The sequence below is a fragment of the Brachyistius frenatus genome, unplaced genomic scaffold, assembly GCF_029030835.1.
Source record: "Brachyistius frenatus isolate BFR_SWC_R1_liver_20210118 unplaced genomic scaffold, ASM2903083v1 Contig_349, whole genome shotgun sequence".
Lineage (NCBI taxonomy): Eukaryota > Metazoa > Chordata > Actinopteri > Embiotocidae > Brachyistius > Brachyistius frenatus.
In genome coordinates, this window is record NW_027210948.1 from 149,060 (window position 1) to 161,783 (window position 12,724).

The 12,724-nt window shown below is 42.6% G+C and overlaps 1 protein-coding gene across 1 annotated transcript; it reads right to left on the bottom strand.

The window, feature by feature from the left end:
• Nucleotides 1-1,262: 1,262 nt before the first annotated feature.
• prdm12b (PR domain containing 12b) lies at nucleotides 1,263-6,625 on the bottom strand. Its single transcript, XM_069723863.1, has 6 exons — nucleotides 6,259-6,625; nucleotides 4,711-4,776; nucleotides 4,218-4,342; nucleotides 3,943-4,098; nucleotides 2,581-2,695; nucleotides 1,263-1,804 (listed from the first exon to the last, which is right to left on the bottom strand). Exons 1-6 carry the CDS (start codon nucleotides 6,488-6,490, stop codon nucleotides 1,263-1,265), a joined length of 1,236 nt encoding a protein of 411 aa, XP_069579964.1. The 5' UTR covers nucleotides 6,491-6,625.
• Nucleotides 6,626-12,724: the final 6,099 nt, after the last annotated feature.

Genomic DNA, 12,724 nt, shown 5'->3' on the forward strand with positions numbered 1-12,724 from the left:
GATAAAGTTAAAGGATTCGAGACGCAGAGTGAAGTCAAGTAGTCAAACTTTATTCAGAGTATAAAGCTCAAGTACAGCGTCCTTTATACAAGTCAACATCATATACTGATCCGTGTGTCATACATGACCTCGGAAATAGACATATACAGAGATAAAGTGACAGTTGAATTATATTCTGGGCTTTAAGCACATCTCGTTAATATTCTTCTCTTTGACAGTTTTCAGCTTATTTACATCACAGGAGGGAAACCGGCCAATCAGCTGTCAGCTGGAGCCTCAACCGGAAATAAAGACAGAAACCAAGAATAACATTACTAATAAACATAGTATTAGAATATTTAACATTTCAGGCTCTGCCTCTTTGAATATGAAGTGAAGATCTTCACAGGAATCTGGAGAGATTTTAGCTAACACGTTAGCATGGAGCTAATCTCGTGCAAAACACCCAAAATGTGATTTTGTATTTGTCATTAAACACACAAACAAATAAAGAAAAACAGATGACATTTTTCGGATTTGACTTTGCTGATGTTTTAGCATAACGTTTTGTTTTTAAATAAAGCTACATTGTGTAAGCTAACGTGTTAGCACTGGGTTAGCATTCAGGAGCAACGTTTGTAGCTTCGAGTTTAAACTTGATTCTGTTATTTCTCTGGTTTCTTGAAGGATTAACGAAGCTGAACTCAAACTAGATGCAAAACTGTGACGAAATTCCTGTTTCCATGAATGAAGGCTGATCATGTGATCACGCTGACGTCGTGACGTCACCGGCCACCGGATGCTAACCCGTTAGCACGTGTGACCGACCAGCAGGACGACCGTCAGAAACTCGTGATGTCACAAACATGCAAAGACGTCAACAAAGACATCAACAACCTCAAAGACGTCAACAACCTCAAAGACGTCAACAAAGACGTCAACAACTTCAAAGACGTCAACAACCTCAAAGACGTCAACAAAGACGTCAACAACCTCAAAGACGTCAACAACCTCAAAGACGTCAACAAAGACGTCAACAACCTCAAAGACGTCAACAAAGACGTCAACAACCTCAAAGACGTCAACAACCTCAAAGACATCAACAAAGACGTCAACAACCTCAAAGACATCAACAAAGACGTCAACAAAGACGTCAACAACCTCAAAGACATCAACGGAACAGTGTCGCCATGCAAAACCCCCTCCTCCTCCTCCTCATCATCCTCCTTCACCTCCCCCTCCTCCTCCTCCCCCCTCCCCTCTCCCCCCTCACCCGCCCCCCCTCACAGCACCATGGTGGGGATGTGGTGGACCAGTGATGCCGGGTGAGGCACGGCGGTCAGCTGCGGCGGGTGAGTCGGAGAAGTTGAGTGGACTCCTCCCCCTCCCCTTCCTCCCCCTCCCCCCACCACCACCCCTCCCCCCGGGGCCCCGGCATCCCCCCCCCCGGTGGGCCGGTGCCGGGCGCTCTTCTGGTGCGCCCTGAGGCCGGCGAGCTGCGAGTAGGCGGACTGGCAGACGTGACACTTGTAGGGCCGCTCGCCGGTGTGGAGGCGCACGTGGTTCCTCAGCGTGGACGACTGGCTGAAGCGCCGGTTGCAGAAGCGGCAGACGAACGGTTTGTCCAGCGTGTGGATGCGCATGTGAGAGCGCAGGTTGCTGCGCGAGTTGAAGCCGCGGTGGCAGATGACGCAGCGCATGCGGCTCAGACTCGAGGAGGAGGAGGAGGAGGAGGAAGAGGAGGAGGAGGAGGAGGTGAAGGAGGATGATGAGGAGGAGGACGAGGAGGAGGAGGAGGAGGAGCCTTCACAGGTGTGGAACTCATCTGTGAGGAAGAGGAGGGAGGAGGAAGGTTAAAGGGACGTAACGAAGGCCCCGCCCCTGAGGTCAAAGGTCAGAGGTCGGCAGGTGAATTTATTTTCTGCCTCTGAATACGTTTCCGAGCAGGAAAACGACTTTCGTCTTATTTCTGACTCACTTCATTTTATTTTCTGTTTTCTGTCTGACTTTTAAAAGAAAACTTCACATTTTATTTCATGTTCTTTCTAATGATCTCATCAGTGTGTTCATCAAACTGACATGAATAAAATAATAAAAACAGAACAACTCGGCAGCATTAATCTACTTCACATATTATAACTATGATATTGATGACATTTAATAACAGTAGAATAATTACAGTAGAAGTAAAATCATGGTTAATATTGTTAAATCTCAAGATTAACAAGAAAAAAACGTGAAGCAGCTTAATAATTATTATTGATTTAAAAACATAAATCTACATTTATTGTTTTATTAAAATGTGTAATTATTATTATTATTTTATTTCCATTATTTGTTTTCCTATTGATTTTAACTTCCAAACGGATCATCAGCTGATTCACTGATAAAGTTTGATTGATTGATTAATTGATTAATTATGAATCTGATGAAAACATCAATCTGACGAAACAAACAGAAATATTTCAAACTAATAAACTGATCAGTAATTGATTTTTATATGTGAGACTGCCTGTTTCAGTGAATTAAAATATCTGTGGCTCATCGTTCGTAGATTCTCAATCAATAATCAATAATAATAATAATAATCAGTGATCTCACCGCTCTTGGTCTTCTTGCTCTGCTCGTCGTCTCCTCCAGGAATTCCCGGGATTCCCAGGAAGGTGTTGTGAGAGTTTCCGTACCAGACGAGCAGCTCCTGATCCGGAGGGATCGTCTGAGGAGGAAACAAACACCAACATCAATAATCAATAACTATTTATTATCGGTTGGATTTGTTTTTATTGAGAAGTAATTATTTGAATAGAATTTTACTGAGAAGCATTTTGATTTTCAAACGTGTTTTATAAAATATTACTATTATTACGATAATTATTAGTTATTATTGTTATTATTATTATTGTTGTTGTTCCAGAACATAAACACAGAGATGTTTGTTGTTTATGTTTGTTGTTTGTTGACGGTCACTATCAGACTACAGATTTCAGTTCCTTCTTCTTTACTCGAGTATTTTCTGATCCTGTTATTTTCATAATTCAGAAAACGTGAAGATTTTATAAAACATGAAGCTGACTGATTTATTATTGGATTTACAACATTTTTATAATCTTCATTATTTTTCATGTAAAAACAACATTTCTTCTCTGCATTGATTAAAAGCTTTGATTTTCCTTCATGCGTTTGAATAGTTTGAATTTATTATTTAATAATGTTGATGTTTGGCTGAATATATTATGATATGTATTTATATTCATGTGTTTGTGTTTCACAGTTTGTAAATTTACAATGTTGAACTAAATGTAAAGTCCTTCATCTGTTTGCAGTGAAAGTGTGAAAATGTAAACAACATGTGAACAACATGTAAATATTTAAATCATAAAACAGTGACGGACATTTTTATGTTTAGTGCAGGACTGAATTATATGCATCAGTATTTGTTGTCTGTACGTTTAATGCAGTTCATGATTCCACCAGCAGGGGGCGCCACAGACTGAACTCATCCCACTGCAGACTGCAGCAGAAGTGACAAGTACACGAGTAGAAGTTAAACTAATGATCCATATACCTGCTGTAAATAAAAGACAAACATCAGGTCCTGTTTGTTTGTTTGTTTGTTTGTTTGTTTGTTTGTTTTTCTCTCTCTCTTCCTTATTTACGTTTAAAAACCCAAAATGTTTTTTTCTTCAACAGGTTTTTTGTTTTAGTAAAAAAAAAAATTCTCAAAGTTGAAGTTGTTTATTTTGATCAACATGTCGTTTACATGTTGTTCGATGAAGCAGCAGCACCCGTCTGCGGTGCATCATGGGTAATCAGACAAACGTCACTGATCACTGTGAAACTGAAGGAAACTTCAAATCCGACAGATTCTCAGGACTTCTGAACTGTGTTCCTCTGGATTAATGGACGTTTCTTTAAGACGGACGTCAGAGATGACGTCATCCTGCTGGTGATGCGTTCACTGACCTCCACAGCCTTGTAGAAGATGCTGCTGCCGATCTGAACCACCTCCAGGTTCTGCTCCTGCTCGTTCCGCGCACACTTGATGTACGTCATCCAGCTGCGTTGGTCCTCCTGACTCGCATCGATGAAGTACCGGACCGACCCGTCCTCGTTGAACACCTGAGCAGCAACACAGACGTACTTAGTTTACCAGGTTGGTTTAGTTAGTTTGTTAATGAGTCAGTCACGTTTACCAGTTAGTTAGTTATCTAGCCATCTAACGAGTCAGTGACGTTTACCTCCCACATCAGGTTGTTGTTCTTGAACAGGTCGATGTGTTCAGGTGAGATGAGGCGGCCCGTAAACGGGCCCATCTCTGTTCCCGCTTTGATCCAAGTCTTTGAGAAGATGCCGAGACCTTCTCCTGCAACACAGAAACCCTCATCGATACCAGCTGTTGTTGATTTCATGTTTTACGGGAATAAATCGATCAGTGAAATCAACGCTGAAGTCGGCTTCTGATTCGACACTTAAAGAGGAAAGTCAAGGGCCCACGTTAGACCCGGTCCAGATCCAAAACCAAAACCACTTCACTTAGACGGGGTCAGACCTGGACCAGATTACCAAAGACAACTAAAATATTATTCTAGTTTAGTTTGTGAAAATACCCCCAAAAAAGGGACATTTTACGGAGTACATACAGGAAACAAAACAAATCACTAGAATGAAAGGAACCATTAAAGTTCCAGGTGCTCCAGGTGTTCCAGGTGTGAGGCAGATGTTGGTGTTTACCTGGGACGGAGCTCTGGGCGATGATCACCTCGCTGGGCAGAACCAGGCTGGACAACTTCTGCACCTCTGAACACAAAACACAACATTCATTTCACTCCGTGTCCAACTGCATTCAACGTTTGTGTGAGTCCAGAGCGGCCGGATGTCCCTTAAAGCGGGAAAAGGAGAGCGGAAATAAAAGCTGCTTGTTCTCCTTCAGTGGACACGTTAACATCTCCAACAGAGAAATGGAAAATAACACGTTCAATTTGAGAAAACAACTGAAAATCAATGTCTATAAATATTAAACCGTAATAATATAGAAAGAAAAAGAAAATTATAAAATGAAACCATGAGGTGGTAAAATAATACAAATCTCTTTCTCCTTTATGTCACAGCCGGTTTCACGCTCAGGACCGGAGCGTGAAACCGGCTGTGACATAAAGGAGAAAGAGATTTAAACGGAGATAAAAGAGCTGGAAGATAATCCGAATTAAAAACCAGAAGAAGAAGAAAAGAGAAAAAAAATAGCTTATGAATTCCACGAGGAGGAACGTGAAGCGGCGGGAAAACACGGGTTTAAATCCCCGCGTGGGGCAGAAATAACTCCGTTAAAAATAAACCGGAGGGGTCCGGACACCGGCACCGACTTCCGACATCTCCTCCGAAATTATCCCGAACGAATTTGACCGAAACCGGAAACGAATTTCACATTAAAACGATGTAAAAATTGAAAATAAACTAAGAAAAAGCGAGGCCGCGGGTGGAGCTTTATTTTGAAGAAACACAGAAAGTGATCGATTAACAAATAATCAGCAACATGTTCAGATATCTGAGGGATTAATTAAAGACTAACAGGTGATTGGTTCATTATTTAGGCTAACTGATGAAATAATTAGTGAGAAGATTTTTTTGTATGATTTAGAGTTTAACCGGCGGCAGGTGGAGGGAGTTCAAAGGGTCTGATCAGTTATTGATAAGGCTGATTATGAGAATAATTAAGGAACAATAATTAATGCTTTCAATAATTATCTAAACTTTATAAAAAAATATATATTTACAGAGCAGTTTGAAAGTTAAATTAAACCGTTTTCTGTCTTTAAATTGTGAAATAAAAAGTTTTGGTTTCCAAAAATAAATTGTTTTTGAGATTAATAGTTATTTTAAGACACCAGATCAAATCAAATATTCCAATCAATCAATAATTAAATCAAAATCAAACGGAATTATGTCGAAACTTGGAAGAAATGTACTTTTCTGTGAAAATATTGTTAAAGGTTTTTAATTAAAAGATGTGATCAGTTCAAAGTGATCATTAGACTGTTATTATTGAGCATTTTAATTGGCTCTTTCCTGATCAATAGTTAAAATTATTAAATGATCTGATCTCAGTTTTTGGTGTAAACTCTTCGAATCATCCAAAGAACTACAAAAAAAAGATCAAATAAAAATTAAAGGACCTGAAAATAATTTTCTTCAGTTCAACATTTATTGTGAAATCAGTTTAAATAGCGACGACAGATTGTGTTATTGATCCGGATCAATAAGGAGCCTTCACGTGTCACTGACCTCCGGAGAAGGACTGCGCGAGCACCTCTGCGGTGAACGCGGTCTTCGGGCTCGAGCCGGTGCGGTCCTCGTGCTGCAGGTGATGCTGCTGCTCGCCCAGCACGTGCCTCCAGCGGCCGTACAGGAAGCTGTGCAGGATGTCCGAGGTGATGATGTCCGCGAGGGAGAGCGGCTGCTGCGGCTTGAAGCCCGGCTTCAGGCCCAGCGAGGAGCTGGGCAGCACGGAGCCCATGGCGGGGAGCCGGGGGCCGCGGACGGGCTGCCGGGGGAACCGGAGGGACCGGAGGACACGGAAATCCTCCCGGTGGAAAAAGTTTGTAAAAAGATCCAGAACCGTCCTGCTGGAATGAAAATGTACAAATATTTTTTTTAATCTTTTATAAAATCAGAATAAAAGCAGTTTGTTTCGTTAAATAAAATAAATGTGACAGTTTCCGGTTTAAACTGAAGTTAAAATGATGAAAATAAAAGTGCGAGCAGGTCGGAGGAGCTGCAGTGAAGCTGCTGCCGGAGGGTGGGGGGGTCTATATACCGGAGCCGCTACACCCCCTCCCCTGATGGGGAAGGGAGGGGAAGGGAGGGGAGGGGGTGCACGCGCTGTTATTGGCTCCGGTTACAGCTCGGGCTCGTGACACCGGAGAGACTCTGAAGAACAGAGCAGCAGCAGTTTAAAGGCTCAGTCAGCACAAAACAACAAACTAAAGGTGAAACTGATGTTTTAAAGCTGTTTGTGGAGGACCTCCGTTGTCACGGTGACGACGATAAACAGGTGGTTGTCAACACCAAGAGTTATCAGTTTGAACAGGAAACAAACATGATGTTTTGTTGACCACCCGTCCACCCTGACCTCCTCCCGCTCTGGAACTACCTCACCTGACTTCTTGCCAACGGCCACCAGGGGGAGTGGAACATGAAACAAAGCTGAAACAGTGGCGGCATCATCACCTACAAGTGACCATATTTGGACGAGCTGGAGATGAGTGAGGGGCGGAGTCTATTGGAGGCAGCCCCTAGTGGTCCTCGGTGATTTTACACTTTAAGGAACTTCTGCTTTAACTCTTCAGATGCGGAGACTACGAACATTTTCACTAACATTTATCGTGCGGTGATTAATTACGCTGTTACTCATTCCGGGTTTTTCAGAGCCCTCTGGTGGCCCTCGGTGGTACTGCAGTTTACGGCTCCTAAACTTGTCAAACCAGGAAGCTACGAATATTGTTATGAACAAAACTTTGCTGTTTGTGTTTCGTGTGAAAAACATCGACTTGTTTGAAGTGTCGTATGTCGTTAACGTTTTTAACATTCTTCTTCAGGCTAGCTAGTTTTGGTGCCACAAACTGCGACGGTTTCTCAACGTTAATCATGTGTTTATCACCGTTACCGTGACAACGAAGAGTGCGAACCTCCTGAAGCTGGCGGCACGGTCGGTAAGTTTGTACGAGTTAACATGTTTACAGGCGTGTCTGTGACATCATCGCTTTAAAGAGTCGTAAACTGCTACATGTTCCAGATCAACGTGTGTTTAGCGTGTTCACATACAGCAGCACATGTTCACATACAGCAGCACATGTTCACATACAGCAGCACATGTTGAGAGTGAAATCTGATGTTTGATCCAAAGACAAAAGCAGCTTTTTCATTATGTCACACGTTTAAATGTCGATTTAATGTGTTGATTTTCAAAATAAGAGCGTGTATTTAATCTGCTTCAGTTGTGTGTCAGATTATTGATGATCTTTTTATTGATGCGGCTTCATATGAAAACATTGAAGATTAAACACTCAGAAATCAGCTGGAGATTGAAAATAAAACTATTTATAAAAAGGAAATTAATCAAATGAATAAATAAATATCTTAAGAAGTTCTGCTGACGCTTTTAGATTCTTTTTATTTTTGCACAGTATTTTAAATAAAAAGGTGAAAGTGAATGTAAAGCAGTGGAATGTGAGGAAGAGGAAGAGGAGGAGGAGGAGGAGGAGGAGGAGGAGGAGGAGGAGGAGGAGGAGGAGGAGGAGGTGCAGCAGCAGTGTGAGTGACAGAGCAGGAAAACAGATTAGAGGACAGATTTCCAAGACAACAGCTGCTTTCTTCACCCCCCTCCCTCCCCCCCCCTCCTCCACAGGATTATTATTCTCTCTTTCACTCTGATCTGTATTTATGAGCTTTTAAACATTTATTGTCGACATTCATTCATGAGCACGAGACACACACACACACACACACACACACACACACACACACACACACACACACACACACACACACACACACACACACACACACACACACACACACACACACACACACACACACACACACACACACACACGTTGAAACATCAGAATTAATTTCATTTTAAAAACAAACATCTTTAAAATTTGAATTAAATTCTCAATCAAATTAAATTAAATTAAAATCTTTGAGTTTGAAGGGAAATAAAAACAGATGTGATGAAAACGAAAACCTGTTGATGTTTCTGATGGAAACACGGCAGGAGAAATCCTGCAGACATTTGAACTTTATTATTATTATTTGATGTCTAAATATTTACCAGATTAATATTTAGATTTAAATATCTATATTTTATGCACTAAATGTTTGAATATTTTACGTACAAAAGGAAAACAATTATATTTTCTTCCTTTCTTTTCGTTCTTCCTTTTTTAATGAGATATAAGGTGAAAGAAAGTTTTGATGTTTTAATATTCATATTTCATGTTGGGAATCATTTCTTGGTTCGCCGGCTTCCACCGCCTCTCCGCCGGCTTCAGGAGCTCCGGGAGCCTCGGTGTCTCCTCCAGCCGGCTCCCAGCGCTCCCCCGGCGGCCTCCAGCCGGCTCCCCCGCACCGAGCTCTCCGGAGCTCCGTGCGTAACGGATCCGTGCCAAACTGCGCGCTTTTGTCCCGAGAGACTAAAGAGAGAGAAAGGAGGGAAAATCCAGGAATAATGGCAGATTTGCAAATGTTTTTTCAATTGATTTGACTCAATGAAGGCTGCTTTCTCCTCTTTCTTTCTCTTTGAGGAGCGCACGAGAGTTTGGCTGCAGCCGCCAAGCACGCGAAGCCGAGCGGGACTTTCTTCACGGAGAGGCGCGTCTTTATTGAAGGAGGACACGCTTTAATGAGCTTTCCTCAACAAAAAGCTCTCAGTGAGTGTGTCCCGGTGTCCTCGCGCCTTTATAGCCGCCCCGCGCGCCCAATCAGAGGCCACTTTAGTCCCGAAAAGACGACGGGAAGTCCGGAGGAGGAGGGAGCGGCAGGTGACTGGCACGCGTAAAGACAAGAGGACAAGAGGAGGATGAAGGACAGCAGAGAGGAGACAGACAGAGAGGAGAGGAGGAGGAGGATGAAGAGGAGGAGGTGGTGGGAACGAGCCCAAATGGCGCACTAATATTGTTCCGCTAACGTGATTAGCGGCGCTGCGGCCTCATCAGTATTCATGCATCAGAATAATCCTCCTTTAAAAGCCTTTTAATAATCATCAGCTGAACACCGTCAGCTGCAGGAGCCCGAATCAAGCGCTCCCTCCTCTTCCTCACGGGTTCACACCACCCCTCCTCTTCATCACCTCTCAGCTGTCTGATGAAAATCAGCACTTCAAAGTTTTCCTGTCTGAGGAAGATTTAAACTGGAAACTTGGATTTTATTCTGTCAGACAGAAAACTGAAAATAAATAATAATAATGAAAATAAACTGAAATTAGACTGAAGACGAGTCGGAGGATATTTTTAGAGTCTTTATTGAGAATTGAACTCAACATGAATCTTCAGAACTGAAACCTGTTGATCATCCGTTCACACAGCTGCTGGTTTAACAGACCTCTGGGAACTGACTGACAGGTGACCTTTGACCTTCAGATGAACCTCACTGCTCAGACAAACTTTTAGATTTTATGCTGATTAAGCTTGAAACATTTCTAAATATTATGTTTTATATTGTGACGTAAAAATATTTTACATTTTAACAGCAAAATAAACATTAAAGTTCAAATTCTCATTTTTTGTGATGAAACATTTTAGATTTTCTCAAATAACGACGTCATTTGCGATAAAATTGCAGAAATTAGAAATAAATAGGAAGAACTATCTGATAAAGAAGAATATCAACGATGTTTTGTTTTTTTTCATAAAAAATTCCCAAATTTTGCAAAATGACAAACTGTTGAATACTGTGAAGTTTTTCTGGAAGAACTGATCTTTTAAAACTACAGCTGTGTCAGTTAATACGTTGCTTCCTTTTATAGAAGTGATCCGATCAAAGTCATGTGACCTTCCACACACGTCACATGACTTTAATATAAATCTAGAAAATCTGTTTTTATCATCGACTGAAAAACTAAAAACAGTTTGAACTTTTAGAGAAACGAAGATTAAAGATGTCGGTTTTAAACTGAAACTAAGGATGAAGATGATGTGGATGAGGAACGTCCACATACTTATGGTCAGCACTGTTTCTGTTGGTGGAGACCTGAAAACAGATTCAGTTCATGACCCTCTGAAACCACAGGAAGTAGAAATATGATGTCATCTCATCAGGCGAGGAAGAATTCGGGTCTTCCTCACATCACGAAGAGTCTTCATCACTGTTGATCAGTGGACGATCGTCTGCAGAGACCTGGAGTGTGTCCACATACTTCTGGCGGCGCGGTGAGGATGATGTGGTTTACGGCCCCTGAAAGTCCCTGAAGGTCTCTGAGGGTCCCTGAAGGTTCCAAAGGGTCCCGGTCTTCAGGAATCGTTTGGCCCCGGTCCAGATCTCCATCACATTAATGTTTAATCAGGTCTGACAGTTCATCTGTACTTACCGAGCTGCTTCCTGTACTTAACGGTGCACCGCAGCACACACTCACACTGGCCCAGCCACCACTGTGGGGACCCGCAGTGACAGGCTGGTTCCAACCTAAACCTGGTTCCATCCTAAACCTGGTTCCATCCTAAACCTGGTTCCATCCTGATTCCAACCTAAACCTGGTTCCATCCTGATTCCATCCTAAACCTGATTCCATCCTGATTCCATCCTAAATCTGGTTCCATCCTAAACCTGGTTCCAACCTAAACCTGGTTCCATCCTGATTCCATCCTAAACCTGGTTCCATCCTAAACCTGGTTCCAGCCTAAACCTGTTCCATCCTGATTCCATCCTAAACCTGGTTCCATCCTAAACCTGGTTCCAACCTAAACCTGGTTCCATCCTAAACCTGGTTCCAACCTAAACCTGGTTCCATCCTAAACCTGGTTCCATCTTGATTCCATCCTAAACCTGGTTCCAACCTAAACCTGGTTCCATCCTGAACCTGGTTCCAACCTAAACCAAGTTCCATCCTAAACCTGGTTCCATCCTGATTCCATCCTAAACCTGGTTCCAACCTAAACCAGGTTCCATCCAAAATCTGGTTCCAACCTAAACCAGGTTCCATCCTAAACCTAGTTCCATCCTGATTCCATCCTAAACCTGGTTCCATCCTAAACCTGGTTCCATCCTGATTCCATCCTAAACCTGGTTCCAACCTAATCCTGGTTCCATCCTAAACCTGGTTCCATCCTAAACCTGGTTCCAACCTAAACCTGGTTCCATCCTAAACCTGGTTCCATCCTGATTCCATCCTAAACCTGGCTCCATCCTAAACCTGGTTCCATCCTGATTCCATCCTAAACCTGGTTCCAACCTAAACCTGGTTCCATCCTAAACCTGGTTCCATCCTAAACCTGGTTCCATCCTGATTCCATCCTAAACCTGGTTCCATCCTGATTCCATCCTAAACCTGGTTCCATCCTAAACCTGGTTCCAACCTAAACCTGGTTCCATCCTAAACCTGGTTCCAACCTGATTCCATCCTAAACCTGGTTCCATCCTAAACCTGGTTCCATCCTAAACCTGGTTCCATCCTGATTCCAAACCTGGTTCCATCCTAAACCTGGTTCCATCCTAAACCTGGGTTCCATCCTAAACCTGGTTCCATCCTAAACCTGGTTCCATCCTAAACCTGGTTCCATAAACCTGGTTCCATCCTAAACCTGGGTTCCATCCTAAACCTGGTTCCATCCTAAACCTGGTTCCATCCTGATTCCATCCTAAACCTGGTTCCATCCTAAACCTGGTTCCAACCTAAACCTGGTTCCATCCTAAACCTGGTTCCATCCTAAACCTGGTTCCATCCTGATTCCATCCTAAACCTGGTTCCATCCTAAACCTGGTTCCAACCTAAACCTGGTTCCATCCTGATTCCATCCTAAACCTGGTTCCATCCTAAACCTGGTTCCATCCTAAACCTGGTTCCATCCTGATTCCATCCTAAACCTGGTTCCATCCTAAACCTGGTTCCAACCTAAACCTGGTTCCATCCTGATTCCATCCTAAACCTGGTTCCATCCTAAACCTGATTCCATCCTAAACCTGGTTCCATCCTAAACCTGATTCCATCCTAAACCTGGTTCCATCCTAAACCTGGTTCCAACCTAAACCTGAT

What these genes read in the sequence shown, in the direction of transcription:
- prdm12b (XM_069723863.1), bottom strand. Translation starts at nt 6,490, where the DNA reads ATGGGCTCCGTGCTGCCCAGCTCCTCGCTGGGCCTGAAGCCGGGCTTC. An exon ending in CGCCCAGAGCTCCGTCCCAG is followed by an intron (nt 4,343 to 4,710) that starts GTAAACACCAAC and finishes TCTGTGTTGCAG; the next exon opens with GAGAAGGTCTCGGCATCTTC. An exon ending in TCTTCTACAAGGCTGTGGAG is followed by an intron (nt 2,696 to 3,942) that starts GTCAGTGAACGC and finishes TTTCCTCCTCAG; the next exon opens with ACGATCCCTCCGGATCAGGA.